The 16,620-nt window shown below is 44.9% G+C and overlaps 1 protein-coding gene across 2 annotated transcripts in view; it reads left to right on the top strand.

Annotated features, from left to right (window-relative positions):
• rnf13 (ring finger protein 13) overlaps positions 1–15,042 on the top strand; it is a 319,053-nt gene extending 304,011 nt beyond the window's left edge. For both annotated transcript variants that reach the window (XM_072473860.1, XM_072473861.1), the window contains exons 9-10: positions 10,310–10,390; positions 11,046–15,042. In XM_072473860.1, coding sequence (XP_072329961.1) covers positions 10,310–10,390; positions 11,046–11,437 — 473 coding nt within the window. In that variant the 3' untranslated portion in view covers positions 11,438–15,042. The remainder of the gene's footprint in view (positions 1–10,309; positions 10,391–11,045) is intronic.
• Positions 15,043–16,620: the final 1,578 nt, after the last annotated feature.

Genomic DNA, 16,620 nt, shown 5'->3' with positions numbered 1-16,620 from the left:
GTAAAGGCCAGTACCTCGGCCTCTTTCGCTTCCTGCCATCCCGGATCCTCCGCTACCCCAAATAGCGCTACCGCTGGACTCGCCTTCACCCGAGTGTCCAAAATCCTAGACATCACTCCTGCAAACCCCTGCCAGAATCCTTTAAGCGCCGGGCATGCCCAAAACATATGGGCATGGTTCGCCGGACTCCCTGTACATCTCGGGCACCTGTCCTCCACCCCAAAAAACCTACTCATTCTTGCTGCCATTATATGTGCCCGATGCACCACCTTAAACTGGATTAATCTGAGCCTGGCACATGAAGAGGCATTCACCCTGCCCAGGGCATCGGCCCACAGGCCCTCATCCAGCTGCTCGCCCAGCTCCTCCCACTTATCCTTCAACTCCCCCACTGAGGCTTCCTCTACCTCCTGCAGCTCCTGATATATGTCCAACACCTTTCCCTCCCCTACCCAGACACCAGACTACCCTATCCTGGATCCTACGTGGGGGCAACCGTGGGAATGTCCCCACCTGTTTTATAAGGAAGTCCCGAACCTGAAGGTACCTGAACGCATTCCCCGGGGTCAGGCCGAACCTCTCCTCCAGCGCCTGCGTGCTGGGGGAAACCCCGTCAATAAACAGGTCCCCCATCCTCCTAATACCTGCCCTATACCAGCCTTGATACCCCCCCATCCATCCTACCTGGAGCAAATATGTGGTTATTCCGTATCAGGGTCCACACCGAGGCCCCCTCCTCTCCCATGTGTCTCCTCCACTGCCCCCAGATCCTCAGTGCCGCCGTCACCACCGGACTTGTGGTGTATCGCGCCGCGAGAACGGCAGCGGAGCCGTAACAAGTGCCCCTAGACTGGTGCCTCTACACGACGCCCCCTCCTCCATCATCCATTTCCTGATCATGGCCACATTGGCCGCCCAGTAATAACCGCAGAGGTTCGGCAGAGCCAGTCTCTCTCTCCGCCCCCCCCGGCTACGCTCCAAGAATACCCTTTTGACTCGCGGGGTTTTATTCGCCCACACATATCCCGTAACAATCCTATTCACCCGCGTAAAGAAAAACTAGGGGATGAAAATGGGGGGGCACTGAAATACGAAGAGGAACCTGGGGAGAACCGTCATCTTCACAGTCTGCACCCGTCCCGCCAGAGAAAGCGGGAGCATATCCCACCTTTTAAACTCTCCCTCCATCTGCTCCACTAGCCGGGTTAAGTTGAGCCTGTGCAGGGCATCCCAGTTCCTGGCCACTTGTATCCACAAGTACCGAAAGCTCCTCTCCACTATCCTGAGCAGGAGCACCCTCAGTCTCTCCTCCTGGCCCCTACCGTGGACCACGAACAGCTCTCTCTTCCCCACATTCAACTTATACCCTGAGAACCTCCTGAAGTCCCCCAGGATCAGCATGACCTCCCCCATCCCCTCTAACGGGTCTGAAATATACAACAGCAGGTCATCCACGTAGAGGGAGACCCGGTGTTCCTCCCCTCCGCGCACCAGCCCCCTCCAAAATCCCGAAGTCCTGAGCGTAATGGCCAGCGGCTCGATTGCCAGGGCAAACAGCAACGTGGACAGGGGACACTCCTGTCTCGTCCCCCGGTGCAGCCTGAAATATTCCAACCGTAGCCGGTTTGTGGACACACTCGCTACAGGGGCCTGATACAGCAGCTTGACCCACCCTATAAATCCCTCCCCAAATCCAAACCTGCCTAGCGCCTCCCACAGATACTCCCACTCCACCCTGTCAAAGGCCTTCTCCGCATCCATCGCAGCCACCACCTCCCCCCTCCCCCTCCGAGGGCATCATGATAATATTCAGGAGCCTCCTCACGTTCATGTTCAGCTGCCTTCCCTTCACAAAACCCATCTGGTCCTCCCCAATCACTTCCGGGACACAGTCCTCTATTCTGGTGGCCAGAATTTTTGCCAACAGCTTGGCATCCACGTTCAGGAGCGATATTGGCCTGTAGGACCCACACTGAAGTGGATCCTTCTCCTTCTTCAGGATAAGCGAGATCAATGCCTGCGACATTGTCGGAGGGAGGGTCCCTCTCTCCTTTGCCTCACTGAAGGTTCTCATCAGGAGTGGGCTCAGCAGCTCCGAGAACTTCTTATAAAATTCTACAGGGAAGCCGTCCGGGCCTCGGGCCTTGCCTGTCTGCATGCCTGCCAGCTCCCTGACTACCTCCTCCAACTCAATTGGGGCCCCAAGTCCCTCCACCCGCTCTGCTTCCACCCTTGCGAACCTCAACCGGTCCATAAACTGCCTCATCCCTTCCCCCTTCCCGGGAGAATCTGACTCCTATAACCTCCCACAGAACTCCCTGAAGACTTCATTACCCCTCTCTGGGCTCAGCACTATGTTGCCTTCCCTATCCCGCACTCCCCCAATCTCTCTGGCCGCCTCCCTCCTGCGCAGCTGGTGCGCCAGCATCCTACTCGCCTTCTCCCTATACTCATAAACTGCCCCCTTTGCTTTCCTCAGCTGTGCCTCCTCCTTCCCCGTGGTCAGCAAGTCAAACTCAGTCTGTAATTTCCGGCGCTCGTTCAACAGCCCCACCCCCCACCCCCTCTGGGGCCTCCACGTACCTCCTATCTACCCTGAGTATCTCTCCCACCAACCTCTCTCTCTCCACCCTCTCCTTCTGTCTATGGGACCTAATGGAGATTAACTCTCCCCTAATGACCGCTTTCAGAGCCTCCCAAACCAGTGCCGCCGTTACCTCTCCTGTGTCGTTCGCTCCCACATAATTCTCAATACTCCTCCTTATCCACCCGCACACCTCTTCGTCCGCCAGCAACCCCACATCCACTCACCAGAGAGGGCGTTGACCCCGTTCCGCCCCCAGTCGCAGGTCCACCCAGTGCGGGGCATGGTCCGAGACCGCAATGGCCGAGTATTCTACCCCCTCCACCCTCGGGATTAACGCCCTACTCAACACAAAGAAGTCTATTCGCGAATAGACTTTATGGACATGGGAAAAAAAGGAAAACTCCTTCGTCCTTGGCCGCGTAAGCCTCCAGGGGTCCACTCTCCCCATCTGGCCCATGAACTCCCACAAGGCCCTGGCCGCGCCGGCCTCTTTCCCGTTCTGGACTTGGAACGATCCAAGCTCGGATCCAAGACCGTATTAAGATCCCCTCCCATTATCGGGTGACTTAACTCCAAGTCTGGGATCCTACCCAACACGCGCCTCATAAAGTCCGCATCGTCCCAGTTTATCCTGCCTGATGAACGACCACGCCTCGTCTGGAGTATCAAAATAGTGGTGTCTGTCCTGGTATGTTACCCACAGTCTCGCCGGGTGCAGGAGCCCAAACTTCACCCCTTTACTGTGGAGGACCGCCTTCGCCCGGTTAAAACCTGCACGCCTCCTCGCCAGCTCAGCTCCCAGGTCCTGGTAAATTCGGATCTCGCATTCTCCCACTTACTGCTCCGCTCTTTCTTCGCCCACTGCAGGACTCGCTCCCGGTCTGCCAAGCGCTGAAACCGTATCACCATCGCCCGCGGTGGCTCGTTTACCCTCGGCTTTCTGGCGAGAACCCTGTGCGCCCCATCCAGCTCCAAGGGCCGCGGGAAGGCCCCCGCGCCCATCAACATCCCCAGCATTGTGGCCACGTACGTGCTCGCGTCCGCCCCCTCCGCTCCTTCGGGAAGGCCCAGGATCTGCAGATTGTGGCTCCGAGACCTGCACTCAAGGTCATCCAGCCTCTCCTGCCATCTCTTATGGTGCGCCTCCACTTTCACTGCCAGGCCCAGGATCTCGTCCTCGTTCTCCGCCACCTTCTTCCTCACCTCCTTGATCTACTTCTCCTGCGCCTTCTGGGTCACCACAATTCTTTCCATGGAGGCCAACATCTCCGTTTTCAGCTCCATGAAGCAGTTTTTAAGGCGCTCCTGCTGTTCTCTGGCCCACTGGGCCCACACGTCCCGATCTTCTCCAGCCGCCATTTTGTCCTCCCGGACCTTCTTGACCTTCTTCCCCGGGTTTGTGCGTCTGCCGGCTCCGCTCCTGGTTCTCTCCATGCACCACCGGGGGGAGCCCCTCCACGTCCGTTCCCCCGCCTGTCCCTCCTGTCAATTACCGCCGCCGCTCCTTTTAGCGGCCCGAAAAACTGATCCCGGCGGGAGCTGCCGTTCGCGTGACCTAGCAGGTCATGGCCGCTACCCCATGCATCCAGAGTTAACGGGGGTTATTCAGGTAGCAACACTCTTGGTACAAACATGAACGTATTCTTCCTTTCATATTTTATCAAAAGCTGTGTTTATCCATTCCCCTTCCTCCTGAGCTCAGTTTGGCTGTGTGTTCTAATGGGTTTAATGTCAGCACTTTGGCCTTTTGTTTAGTAGCTACTTCCAACAGTTATGTATCTGCTGAAACTGGTAATGTTATTCATTTCTCCCAGTAAGTAATTCATCATAACGGCACTCTGATGAAAGAATCTTTGCAGCCTTCCATTACTGCTTGCCAACCCCATTGTTTCCCATTCCAGCAAGCACGATCCGACGCCAGAAGAGTTGTGAGTTTATACAAAACTGCGCACCATCCAACTTTGGCAATCTTTCCTATTTGGGTAAAGTTTTGAACATCATTGCAGTAATCAAGGTTTGAAAATGCAATGATTTAAATAGCTTTTTTTTTCTGGGGAGGGGGGGGGTGGGAGGAGAACAATGTAAAAGGGAACCAGGAGCTGATTATAAAATGTTTTCAGACAATATTTAGTAGGGATGGAAAAAAAGGTAGCTTATCTTGAAATTGTTTGGTGCTGTTACTTTCTGAGGTCAGATACAAATGTTTTTTTTTCAAAGGGACAATTTAGCATGGCCAATCCACCTAGCCGACACGACATTGGGAGTATGTGCAAACTCCACATGGACAGTGACCTCGGGCCAGGGTCAAACCCAGGACCTCAGTGCCGTGAGGCAGCAGTGCTAACCACTGTGCCACCATGCCGCCATCAATTACAAAAGTGATGTATGTGCTGTCTGAATGTTTGAAGTAACAAGATAGGTGTATAAATATACACCTATGAATATTAAAATACAATTTTCATACCAGAGTTGAAGGACCCTATACTGACTGGAGTCGCAATATCCCAAGTGAATTTCCTGTAAGCAATATGGCATCCATCAACTGATTATGTAATGCTCTAATTCTAAGTAAAAGTTCTTTGGGTAGTTTAAATGTATCTCTGATTGGATATTTGCACAAGAAAATCGTGCTCCATCATTCTCGGAAGCAGTTATTGTAGCTCTTGTGATACGGCCATTTCTTTAATAATCTTTATTGTCACAAGTAGTCTTACATTAACACTGCAATTAAGTTACTGTGAAAAGCCCCTAGTCGTCACATTCCAGCATCTGTTCGGGTACACTGAGGGAGAATTCCAAATGTCCAAATTGGCTAACAAGCATGCCTTTCGGGACTTATGGGAGGAACCTGGAGGAAACCCATGCAGACACAGGGAGAACGTGCAGGCTCCAAACAGAAATGACCCAAGCCGGGAATCGAACCTGGGACCCTGGTGCTGTGAAGTAACAGTGCTAACTACTGTGCTACCAAAGAGGATGTAACGTGCATGTAAAAGTAGATCTGGTTGAGGAGTTTGTTTTGTTTTTACTGAGGCAAGTGGATTGGTGAGGGTGAGATCAGAATTTCCTCTTGTGTTGGTTGGCTCACCACCTGCCGCAGACCCAGTCTGGCACATATCTCTCCTTCAGGGCTCAGCCGGAAGGATGATGGACATTGAAGTGCTCCTCGTATATGTGCTCTGCCCTTGCTGCCTTTCCAATTGGTGTTCAGCTTTTAGAGTGCTGATTTATCAGCTGATGGAGGCTGCTGAATGATAATTAGCATGAGGTTTCCGTGTCCATGTTTGACCTGGTGCTACATCCTCTGACTGTACACCACGGTCCTGCCACCTCTGGTGGATCTGCCATGGGGGCAGGACGTATCCTAATGACCGAGGAGTCTGGAATGTTAGCTGGAAGTAGGATTCAGTGAGTGAGATTCTGGCAGGCAGTTGCTAGCCTAATCTGAGGGGCAATTCTCCCAATTTTGGCAGATTTTTGTGAGAGAGATTTTGAGATCAACTGGACTGGAAATGCCCACTTTCATATTTATCTCTTTTCACAATGATGCAACTGTGACTTGCTGGGCCCTTCACGCTCTTTCAGAAGGCAGCTAAGAGTTGGCCTCATTGCTTAAAGTCTGGAGTCACATGTACACCAGACTGATTAAGCATGGCAAATTTCTTTCCCTAAAGGTCATTAGTGAACAGATGTGTTTGTACAATAATCCTTGCTATCCAACCACAGTGTGTGGGTAAAACAGTCAGGATCCTCGCAGCTAATTATTTTTGGATACCAAAAACCTTCTAAAACTTACTCTTGGTGCCTGTGTGTCTGAGAAAATTAGTGCAATTTGAAGAGTCCTCTTGAACCAGTGCAATCTGGGGGTCATGGAGTCTGATCCAGCATTCTAAGAACCAATGTAAATAATCAATCATGGAAAAATGAGCACAAGTGCCTTTGGGTGTAACTCATGTTCATAATTCCCCAACCTTTTGCGCCGGTTCAGCTGTTTCCAAGTGGATTGTGGCTATTACTGGTGTTGTCACTTCTTCCTTCACCTTGATGCTAAGTCTTGCATTTAAAACGAGGCTAGGTATAAAACTGGATCGGATGGTAAGATATCATCTCAATTTAATGTTAATTCCTTGTACAAAAAGCCATTCTCTAGACCGTGGGTGTGCTGCCTTCCTGTTCCATGTTGTGTTGTAACCACTTGCTCGCATGATAAATCCTCAACCAACTTTGCAGATTTGCCATTTCAGATTCAAGGAAGTTTATGTCCTAACACATTGTGGGATGACTGTCTCTTGCATCTATTCTTTTCAATCAAGATGGATTTTTTTTAAGAAACAAAGAAATAAAATTTTGAGGCAATTAGAAATTATTTTATTTGGAATACCCCGTGTTCAATGTTAAGCAGTAAAAGTGAAATGGCAGCTTTAATAACTGCAGTATAGAACTCGTGAGAACTGGACAAGTGTGGAATCTACAGAGATTTTGGATAAGATTCTTTTGATAGTCACATACCTAGTTTAAAAACTGTTGAAACTCTATCTCGAGCAGCCAACAGTTGATTTTCATAAGGTTAGGCTGAGTTGAAGCCAGACCCCAGAAATAAGATGAAAGGAAATGTCTCAACTATTCTGACCTCCAAAACCATGAGTACATGACCGTTTATCTGATGTGAGAGTACTATCACTGTGCCAAGCTGACACCTGCGAACCATTTCGATCCAATGTTAATACTTTCAGTGGGTGATCTCATTTATGCAAGTCACTTCACCAAGTCTGGGTCTTTTATTAATGAGTAACCTGGGAATATCCTTGTCTCATCAACCATTTAAATTTGTTAGACTTTCAGAAAAGATCACGCTGACCTTTATCTGCAACTTTTCTTCAGTTCCTTGAATTAATTCATCACCAATTAAAATGGCAGCATCACTAAAATGGAGCATTGTCCAAGGCTGAGAAACGAGCTATGGTATCTGAAAGATTTGGATTCGATTTATTGTCACGTGTACTGAGGTACAGTGAAAAGTATTGTTCTGCGTGCAGTCCAGACAGAATAATCTTTATTGTCACAAGTAGGTTTACATTAACACTGCAATGAAATTACTGCGAAAAGCCCCTAGTCACCACATTCCGGCGCCTGTTCGGGTACACAGGCAGAATTCAGAATGTCCAAATTACCTAACAGCATGTCTTTCGGGACTTGTAGGAGGAAACTGGAGCACCCGGAGGAAACCCACGCAGACACAGGGAGAACGTGCAGACTCCGCACAGACATTGACTCATACCGGGAATCAAACCTGGGACCCTGGAGCTGTGAACCGTGCTACCCACTGTGCTACATGATTCCATACATGAAAAAAGCATAGGACATTCGTAAATACACAATGTAAATACATAGGCATGGGTGAAGCTTACGGAGTGCAGTACTACACAGTAGAGAAGACGTGTGAAGAGATCAGTTCTGTCCATAAGAGGGTCATTCAGGAGTCTGGTAACAGCGGGGAAGAAGCTGTTTTTGAATCTGTTAGTGCGTGTTCTCAGACTTTTATATCTCCTATCCCTTGGAAGAGAGAATAACTTGGGTGGGAGGGGTCTTTGATTATGCTGCCCGCTTTCCCAAGGCAGCAGGAGGATGGGATGCGGGTTTGTGTGATTGAAAGGAAATTGTGTAACAAAATTTTCCAGTTTGCAGTAATATTTGTATCCATGCTTGTGTCTCTTTTTACAAGTGATTTTTCAAAAGATTAATAGCTTTGTTTGAGGAGAGTTGGAGCAGGTAAATTTTGGAGCTTGTAAAATTTGTCATCCCTTGCATCAACACACCTTGGTTGAGATTCTTCCAATTGGAAACTAAGTGCTCCATCAAAACAGTGATTCCTGCTGGTGTTAGGAGCGAACTCGACGTGGCACTCAAATGTTTTACCCAGGATCAAGTTTTCTGTGCCATTCAGTGGCACATCGGAGTTGTTGCTGGACCTAATCTCTCTGACAGGTCCCACTCTGATTCCAAAATGCCACTGCAGCGCCCCCTACCGATCGCTGGCAAAGTCCTCCCACCCTGATCACTGACGAGGCCCCCCCCCTTCAAGCCACTTGGCAGTGCCAACCTGGTGGCTAGCCCTCTGAGGGGTGGTAGGTACCCTTACTTGCCTCCAAGGTGTCGAGGGGGCTCCTTCATAAAAGGTGGGGGTCGGGTGCTTGAAATTAGCTGGACGGGCTCAGGTCGGGGGTCTTTCCTGAGATGGTGGTCATTGAACAAGTCTTCCCATCTGCAGCCATTAAACCCTTTAAACACTCAGCATGCCAAGTTCAAAGATCTGTAAGGTGATGGTAAACCCCCTTTAATGTGGGGGAAACTTTTGAAGTGGTTTCTTTTCAGTCAACCTAATTGCCCTTTTGCTTTCTCTAGCCTATTTGTTTGCCTAAAGCCTGAGATTTTTAATTGTTGAATAAAGAGGCTTTCTACAGAACCTTTGTTTTAAATTTATGGACTAGTGGTCATTATCCAGCATATAACAGTATTTGTATATTTTTAGGCAATTTTGAAGTGATATCATTGAATATTTTTTAAAAGAAGCTGGTGTCTTTGCCAAAAGAGAAACTCCAAAGAGCAAGAAAGGAATGTTACCTCCGTATTTGGGGGTTTCTGTGCAGCTTGACTCCTGAACGTTTCTTGAAATAATGTTGCAGCACCTCGCAATGTTTTTTTTTCTGTAAGAAGGCTGTTTAAAAGTGCAAACACTGATATGAGATGCAAGAATTATGTTGCATCACACCGCTGCCAAAACCCTGGAACTTCCTCCCTAATAGCACTGTGGGTGTACTTACATCAAATGGGCTGCAGTGGTTCTGGTAGGCAGCTCACCACCACCTTCAGAGGGCAGGTGGGGAACAAATGCTGGCCTAGCCAGTGACGCCCACACCCCGTAAAAATGAATAAAAGAAGATCCAGTGAAATTTCTCACTTTAGGGGAGCACCTTTTCATAAGACTGGTAGCCAAATGCTAAACTCATAGCAGTGATTTTAGCTAAATTTGGAAGCAAATTTATCAGTGTTTGCTGCAGTAGAATTTGCACCAGCATTTAAAGCAGGAATTTCTCATGCTTACAGACTATTGGAGACAGATTATGTGGTTATCATTTACTAACATGCATTGTGTTTCAGCCACTCGGGGTTTGCAAAGGAATTGGGAGGGGGTTCACAGTCCGTCTGATGAAAGGACAACAGCTCGTCATCTTTGATCCATGAAGCCAGATCTGCTGACTATTTCCAGCATTTTCTGTTTTTATTTTCGATTTCCAGCATCGAGAGTATTTTGACTCATTAGCAATCGTAGTTTGTTAAATGGCTTGTGGAGAACAGTTAGAGTATCACATATTTCTATTGTTAGTAGAGGCAGCTTTAGGTGTGGCGTACCCACTATTTACCTAAATGATTTTTTGTCGTATACGCCAGCAAGGAGCACAAGGTAGCTGCAAATTTGCAATTAGGCCTAGAGATTAAATGTCAGTGTGTGCTGTCTGGTTCTATTCATTGTGCCCCAAGAGAGGACCTGCTGTATAAACAGAATGTCACTCAGCTTGTTAAATAAATCCTGAGAAAGGTTGAATGCCGATTAGTGACTATTCCGACATTTTTAATATAATAGTTCATGTTCAAACAGCCTTACACAAGTAGCATGTCATCATTAGAGCAGCAAAGCATAACCATTCCTTTTTGTTGCTGCAGGTGATGAATATGAGGTGTGCGCTATTTGTTTGGATGAGTATGAAGAAGGTGACAAGCTTCGCATCCTGCCATGTTCACATGGTAAGCAAGTACTTCTTGATCCTGTAACAAGCAAATTTCCAGCACATCAATATTAGATGGTGAAATTTGTATTCAATAAAAATCTGGAATTTTAAAAAGTCTAACAATGACCTTGAAACCATTGTCGATTGCCCGAAAACACCATCTGCTTCACGAATGCCCCTTATGGGAAGGAAATCTACCATCCTTACCCGGTCTGGCCTACTTGTGGCTCCAGACTCACAGCAATGTGGTTGACTCTTAACTGGCCCCTCAAGGGTAATTAGGGATGGGCAAAAATGCTGACACAGCCTGCGATGCCCACACCCCATGAATGAATAAAAAAAGATTAGCTTCAGCCCCAAGCCTCTTCTTACACACCAAAATAGAGAATTAAAATGTCTTTGCTATTTGTTTCCTCTATATTTACCCATTTCATACTCCTAGTTAGAATTTCATGACACTGAAGTGCCAAATGTACAAATGAAAAATGCTTTTTAATGTGACCTGATTCTATCTCATTCACAGTCCACATGTCCATGTCACTGTTTATTTCTACACAAACCTGTCAGCTGATCTAATGGAAGACTGAAGGATAAATATGGTTAATTACTGTAGTAATTTGCAAATGTCATAAAATAAATTTTTGTGTTTTCCCCCTAATTTATGTACCTAGCGTACCACTGTAAATGTGTGGACCCATGGCTGACGAGAACAAAGAAGACCTGCCCTGTCTGCAAACAGAAGGTGGTGGCATCTCAGGGAGAATCTGATTCGGAAACTGATGATGTAGACAGCAGCCATGAAGAAAACGACGATGCCTCCGAGAACACACCTCTGCTGAGGTCATCACTGGCTTCCACTAGTGCTCACTCTTTTGGTACCATGTCAGAATCTCGATCTCGCCAAGAAGCAGTGGAGTCATCGGAATATGAGGAGGAGGAAGAGGGAGATAGCAGCGAGGCTGAGGATGGAGTCAATGAAGAGACAGTAGTTCAGATGCAGCAGGAAAACCCTGAAGCCATTGTTGAAGAGAGAGGAACGAGAGAGTCTGCCGCAATAGTTTGATTTTGTTTTTTTTTAAAAGAACACATGAAACCTGCACACACTCTGAAACGATGTGTCAAAATTAAAAGTTCAGGAATTTTTTTCCATTTGCTTTGCCAGTTTATGCATTGCAACTTCACAACATATATATGCAAATTTTGTAGAAATTTAATGTTTCACTGCTCTCTGCTCATTTTTTTTGCTAGAATGAAGTGCGGCAACCGTCTACCGATGTTTGGGGGTTAACATCAAACAACACTGATGCTTCCTCCTCCCTCTTCTTTCCCCCCCCCCATCTCAATCATTGCTGTATTTTTTGCAATAGTTGCAGTACTGCTGGCAACCTGTAAAACTGTTACATTGATCATCCAACCATGGTGGTCATGTTCAACATGTTATCCAGATACTAAGAAAATGATTTTAACAAAAACAAACTTAAACAAAAATGGCTCTCAGTTTCTTTGTAAAATGCTTCGTATAATCATGTTATTATAGCGATTTCCTGAATGTTCTGCACCAGAACCCAAGAATCCTCCTCAAATTGTTTCAAATGTAAGTACATTTTGCTTAATTTACCCAAAACGATTTATTGAAGTTGAAATTCTCAACTCATTTTGAATTTGGTTTTTAAATAGGGATATGCTGCATCTGGTTTGTAATTATAAATCAATAAATTTACCCACTTAAAAGTAGGAATTGCCATACCAGCCTCCCCGAACAGGCGCTGGAATGTGGCAACTAGGGGCTTTTCACAGTAACTTCACTGAAGCCTACTTGTGACAATAAGCGATTTTCATTTTCAGTTAAAAGGCTAATTTTCTCCTGTGCATTATGTATTTATTAGTTTCCAGTTTTATTTTAGTGATTTTTTGGGGGATTGCAGCCATCGAGTAGAATCCAGTAGGGTAGTATGGAATACTTTGTTATAATTCCCAAGTTTGGTTTTTAATTGAAGCTACTTGAACAAACCTGAGCACTGCTGCCTCACGCCGCTGAGGACCTGGGTTCGATCCTGACCCCGGGTCACATTCTCCCAGTGTCTACGTGGGTCTCACACCCCCCCCCCCCCCCCCCCCCCCCAAAAAAAAAACATGTGCAGGGTAGGCGCATTGGCCATGCTAAATTGCCCCTTAATTGGAAAAACAATTGGATACTCTACATTTATTTTTTAAAATACTTGAACAAACTTTCTATTTTCTGTCATTTTGTTCAATCACATCTAGTTTTATCTGCGCTATGTACCATTTTGGTGTATAAATAAAATCGTAAATGAAGATGATTCTTAATTTTTAAAAATACTGTAATGGAATTAACTTCCAAACTATTGCATGTGATTGTGATGATGCTGCTAACTGGATGTGATATTTCACACAATTTATTTGAAGTTCTTAGCTGGTCGCTAATTGATGTGGTTGACTGGGAAATGTAATCAAATGTCAAATTGTTAACGCCATATAATCAGTGGTATTTCTTTCCATCTCTTGCAACTCATCACTTTTATTATATGGGTGACAATATGCATGTTATTTTGGTGACAATTAATTGTCCATTGAAAATATGCAGAAAAAGCCTAGCTTGTGACAAAGTAACATTAAGACTAGATTTGATCTATATTATGGACCACGTTAAGTTTCCAAACGATCTTTTTAGATTTTCAAAAAGCTAGACTGGGTACTTATAATTGGAGTGATGTAAGTGTGTGGGCATTTCTTAAAGATGGAGACAGGGAAGGGCAGCACGGTGGCAGTGGTTAGCATTGCTGCCTCATGGCGCTGAGGTCCCAGGTTCGATCCCGGCTCTGGGTCACTGTCCGTGTTTGCATTCTGCCCCCACAACCCAAAAAGATGTGCAGGGTAGGTGGATTGGCTATGCTAAATTGTCCCTTAATTGGAAAAAATGAATTGGGTACTTTATTTTTTTTTAAATTTAAAGTGGCAACAGGGTTTGACTATGATCTTGATGTCTTTATCCATTTGGGCCCTACTAGATATTTTTTTTAATGTACAGAGATCTGTTGTTCTGAAGTAGTTGATTTTCTGCATTAGAATTTTAAAAATGTTTGATCCTATCTCTTTCAGATTCTGCTTCCAATTCCTCAAAACTAAGATTTATTTTTAAGGCGTGTGTTGGATGTGCTATTTTGGTGTTTGAATGTGCCTTATGTATTTTTAAAAAACATTATCATATCCCCCTTGCTGCCAAAATCAACTTTAAAATTGAGGATGTGTTCACTGAAATGACTAAGTTCTAGCACAGTGGAATCTTGGTCCATGCACGTTTGCAAAGTTAGTAAAAGTATGTATGGAACTTGTGTACTTGGATCAGCTTATGGGTTGATCTTACATTTGTTTTCGTTTTATGAACATAGAACCTTCAAAAATTGTAACAGAATGATGGTAGATGAGGCGAGGGGGGGAGCCATAGCTTTATTCAGATTTTGTGGCAATGGAAAGTTTGAGTAAGCTTTGCAGTAAATCAGATAGGCATTAAAGAGTCAACCAGTCCCTCAAATCTAAAACATCAGACTCTGGAAATGAAATGCAGCTGTTTATTTCCCATCCTCCATGGCATTCTGTTCATTTAGCTTGAGCTGCAGAATAAAATGTACCTGTTTGTATTTGGCATGTGTCCCTAACATAGCAATGCCAGCTTACCTGATGTAATTTCATACAAGTGAGTTTATGGATCATTGTTCCTACCCAAAATGAATGTTTTACAATTCTAACCGGTTATGGAATCGTGGGCACAACATGATAGTATTCAACAAATGCCTCTTTGTTGGATAACCTTTTTAATCTAGTGTTTATAAACATGGGATGACCTCATTGGGACAAGTGGCTGCAGACTGTTAACCCATTTTAAAGGAAATAAGGCTGTTGTGCAGATTGTCCCTTTCCTGAGCTGCTGCAGTCCTTTTATGCCACTGAGCTGTTATTGACCATAAGTTCCAAGAATCTGTTTGGTTCTGTTAATGGACAATGCACTGCTGCTATATAACACATTGATGGGCAGCCCAGCTTTCACCATGTTGAAAAAGCCATGAGCACATGAGGCACATCTGATTTTTTAAAAAAATTTTAATTTGCTGTAATATTGCACTGATCAGCTTCAGAGGTTGCAAGTGTACCTGCCACTGTATTTTGAAATGTTACTTTATCATTTAATATTGGTGCACGGTGTTGGGCTGGGGCAGGGGGTTGTATAGCTCAGTTTGCTATAATAATGTTTGTAAATTAATTCATTCCATTCAACTAATTTTGTACTCTATTTTTAACCTGCATTTTTTTAAAACTTAAATTGACATGACTAGGCGGGAATGTGTCCAAAGAAAATCCACCTCTTTGGCTTTGTTCTATCCCTCCACCCAGTATCTATTTTCATTTTTGAAAACTTTACACTAAGTTGATTCACCCAAAGATAAATATTTGATTTTTTCCCTAATTTTTGAGACACATTCCCCCAAAGTAAATGTAGACATTTCAAAGCATTAATACAAGAGTTCATTTTTGAATGTGTTTATAAATGCTGTAAATGTACAACAGTTGTAAATAGAATACACAGCACTCCAAAGCTATAATACAAATGTATCCAGTTCTCTTTTCAAATAAAGCTATGTAAATTGAAAAGTTGGGCTAAGATCGTGTGATCATTTCATGGAATAAAGGACAATATTTCCAAAGGCCTCATTTTTAGTGCAAAAGTAAATTTGATTCTAGTTCAAGAACAGGGCACACTAACAAAACATGGGTTTTATTTTCCCATGTAAATAGCCACAAATTTAGTCTTGCATCGTGACCTTATGACCACAGTAGGGCCAACTGATGAGAGCCTGATCCAATAATTTGAGGTTGGATATTCACGAATTAGCATATAATAGAAATTCCAGCCTTTATCTTTTTTGCAGCAGCCACACTGTGCATAATGCTCCTGGCTGTACCTGAGGCTGATTACTATGCAGTGACCTCTGTTGGAAAAACATTTGCAAACTATGTCTATCATCCAGGCTCATGTAAGAAATGGCCACATAGAAGATGCAGAAAGGGTAAGTAGTTGGCCCTTCAAGCCTGTCCTGCTTTGTAGTAAGCAAGTGGATGTTATTCCATCACACTCCTTGTGCTTTGTAGATTGAACAGGCAGGTGGTCCAATTCACCTAATCAGTACATCTTTCAGGACTTGAAACTAGGGGCTATAGATGTACTGAATCCAGTTTCTAGGCCAGACTTTCCATCATTGATCTACCCTGGTTGGACATTTCCTTTCAATTTAAGGATCTACAAATACATGCTTCATGCTTACAGTAGACCATTTAGTTTTAATGGTCTACAATATAATTCCTCCCCCTACCATTTCATGTCACATTTAAACCTAAGAAATCTAAAACGCCTAGACTTCAAAATAAATAAGTACCTACCTTGAAAGGTTGTGTGCACAGGATGTAGGCCAACAGTTGCCTGGGAAAAGTCAGTGCTCCAGTGGTTTCCTAGCTCCTATGCTAGGTAGGAAACCAGAACTTTCCATTCTTCCCACAAACACCCTTGCAAGAGGTTAAGGAAGCATCTGAGGGGGTTGCGTTGCACAGTGCTTTTTATTTGAAGTGAGGAATCGACAATGGAGCTTGTTGCTTACCCTTGATTCTTGCCTATGTTTCATTTACCACTAGTCAATGCACCCCACTCCCAATTAAATCCGCAGCATCCATGGGTACACCATGGAAGTACTACTTGTACTACTCCCAATTTTTATGTTAACAAGATCAGAGTTGCAATAGCTCTGAAGAGCTGAATGATCTTTTACTGTAAGTGTCTTGCAGGCGGCAACAGCAGAAGATGCTCTGCAAATTGCTCAGTCAGATCTATCATGATCCATTCCCACAGGACATGAGCATTTCAAAAGGATTATTTTCAACTCTTAGGAAACAGATGTGCAAAGTATAAAAACACCATTATGGAGAATACTCACTCCTTACTGCAGCCCCTGACGACAGAACACCCAATGAACAGACAAAACAGGTAAAATTATTAAACTAGTGCAATTTCAGTCAATGATGAAATCAGAGGGACTTTCAGAAGATAAAGTTGCAGGTTTTAGAAGGACTTCACAAATCTGTAAAAAAAACTCCAGACTGGAACTGCCTTCACAAATGTAAGGCAGGTAAGGGGTATAAAATTGTGCAGCTTAGACTTCAGATACCAGTAAATGGTGG

This window comes from Scyliorhinus torazame, chromosome 14, assembly GCF_047496885.1.
Source record: "Scyliorhinus torazame isolate Kashiwa2021f chromosome 14, sScyTor2.1, whole genome shotgun sequence".
NCBI lineage: Eukaryota > Metazoa > Chordata > Chondrichthyes > Carcharhiniformes > Scyliorhinidae > Scyliorhinus > Scyliorhinus torazame.
Note: the sequence above shows the minus strand (reverse complement) of the source record. Positions and strands in the feature narration are given on the sequence as shown.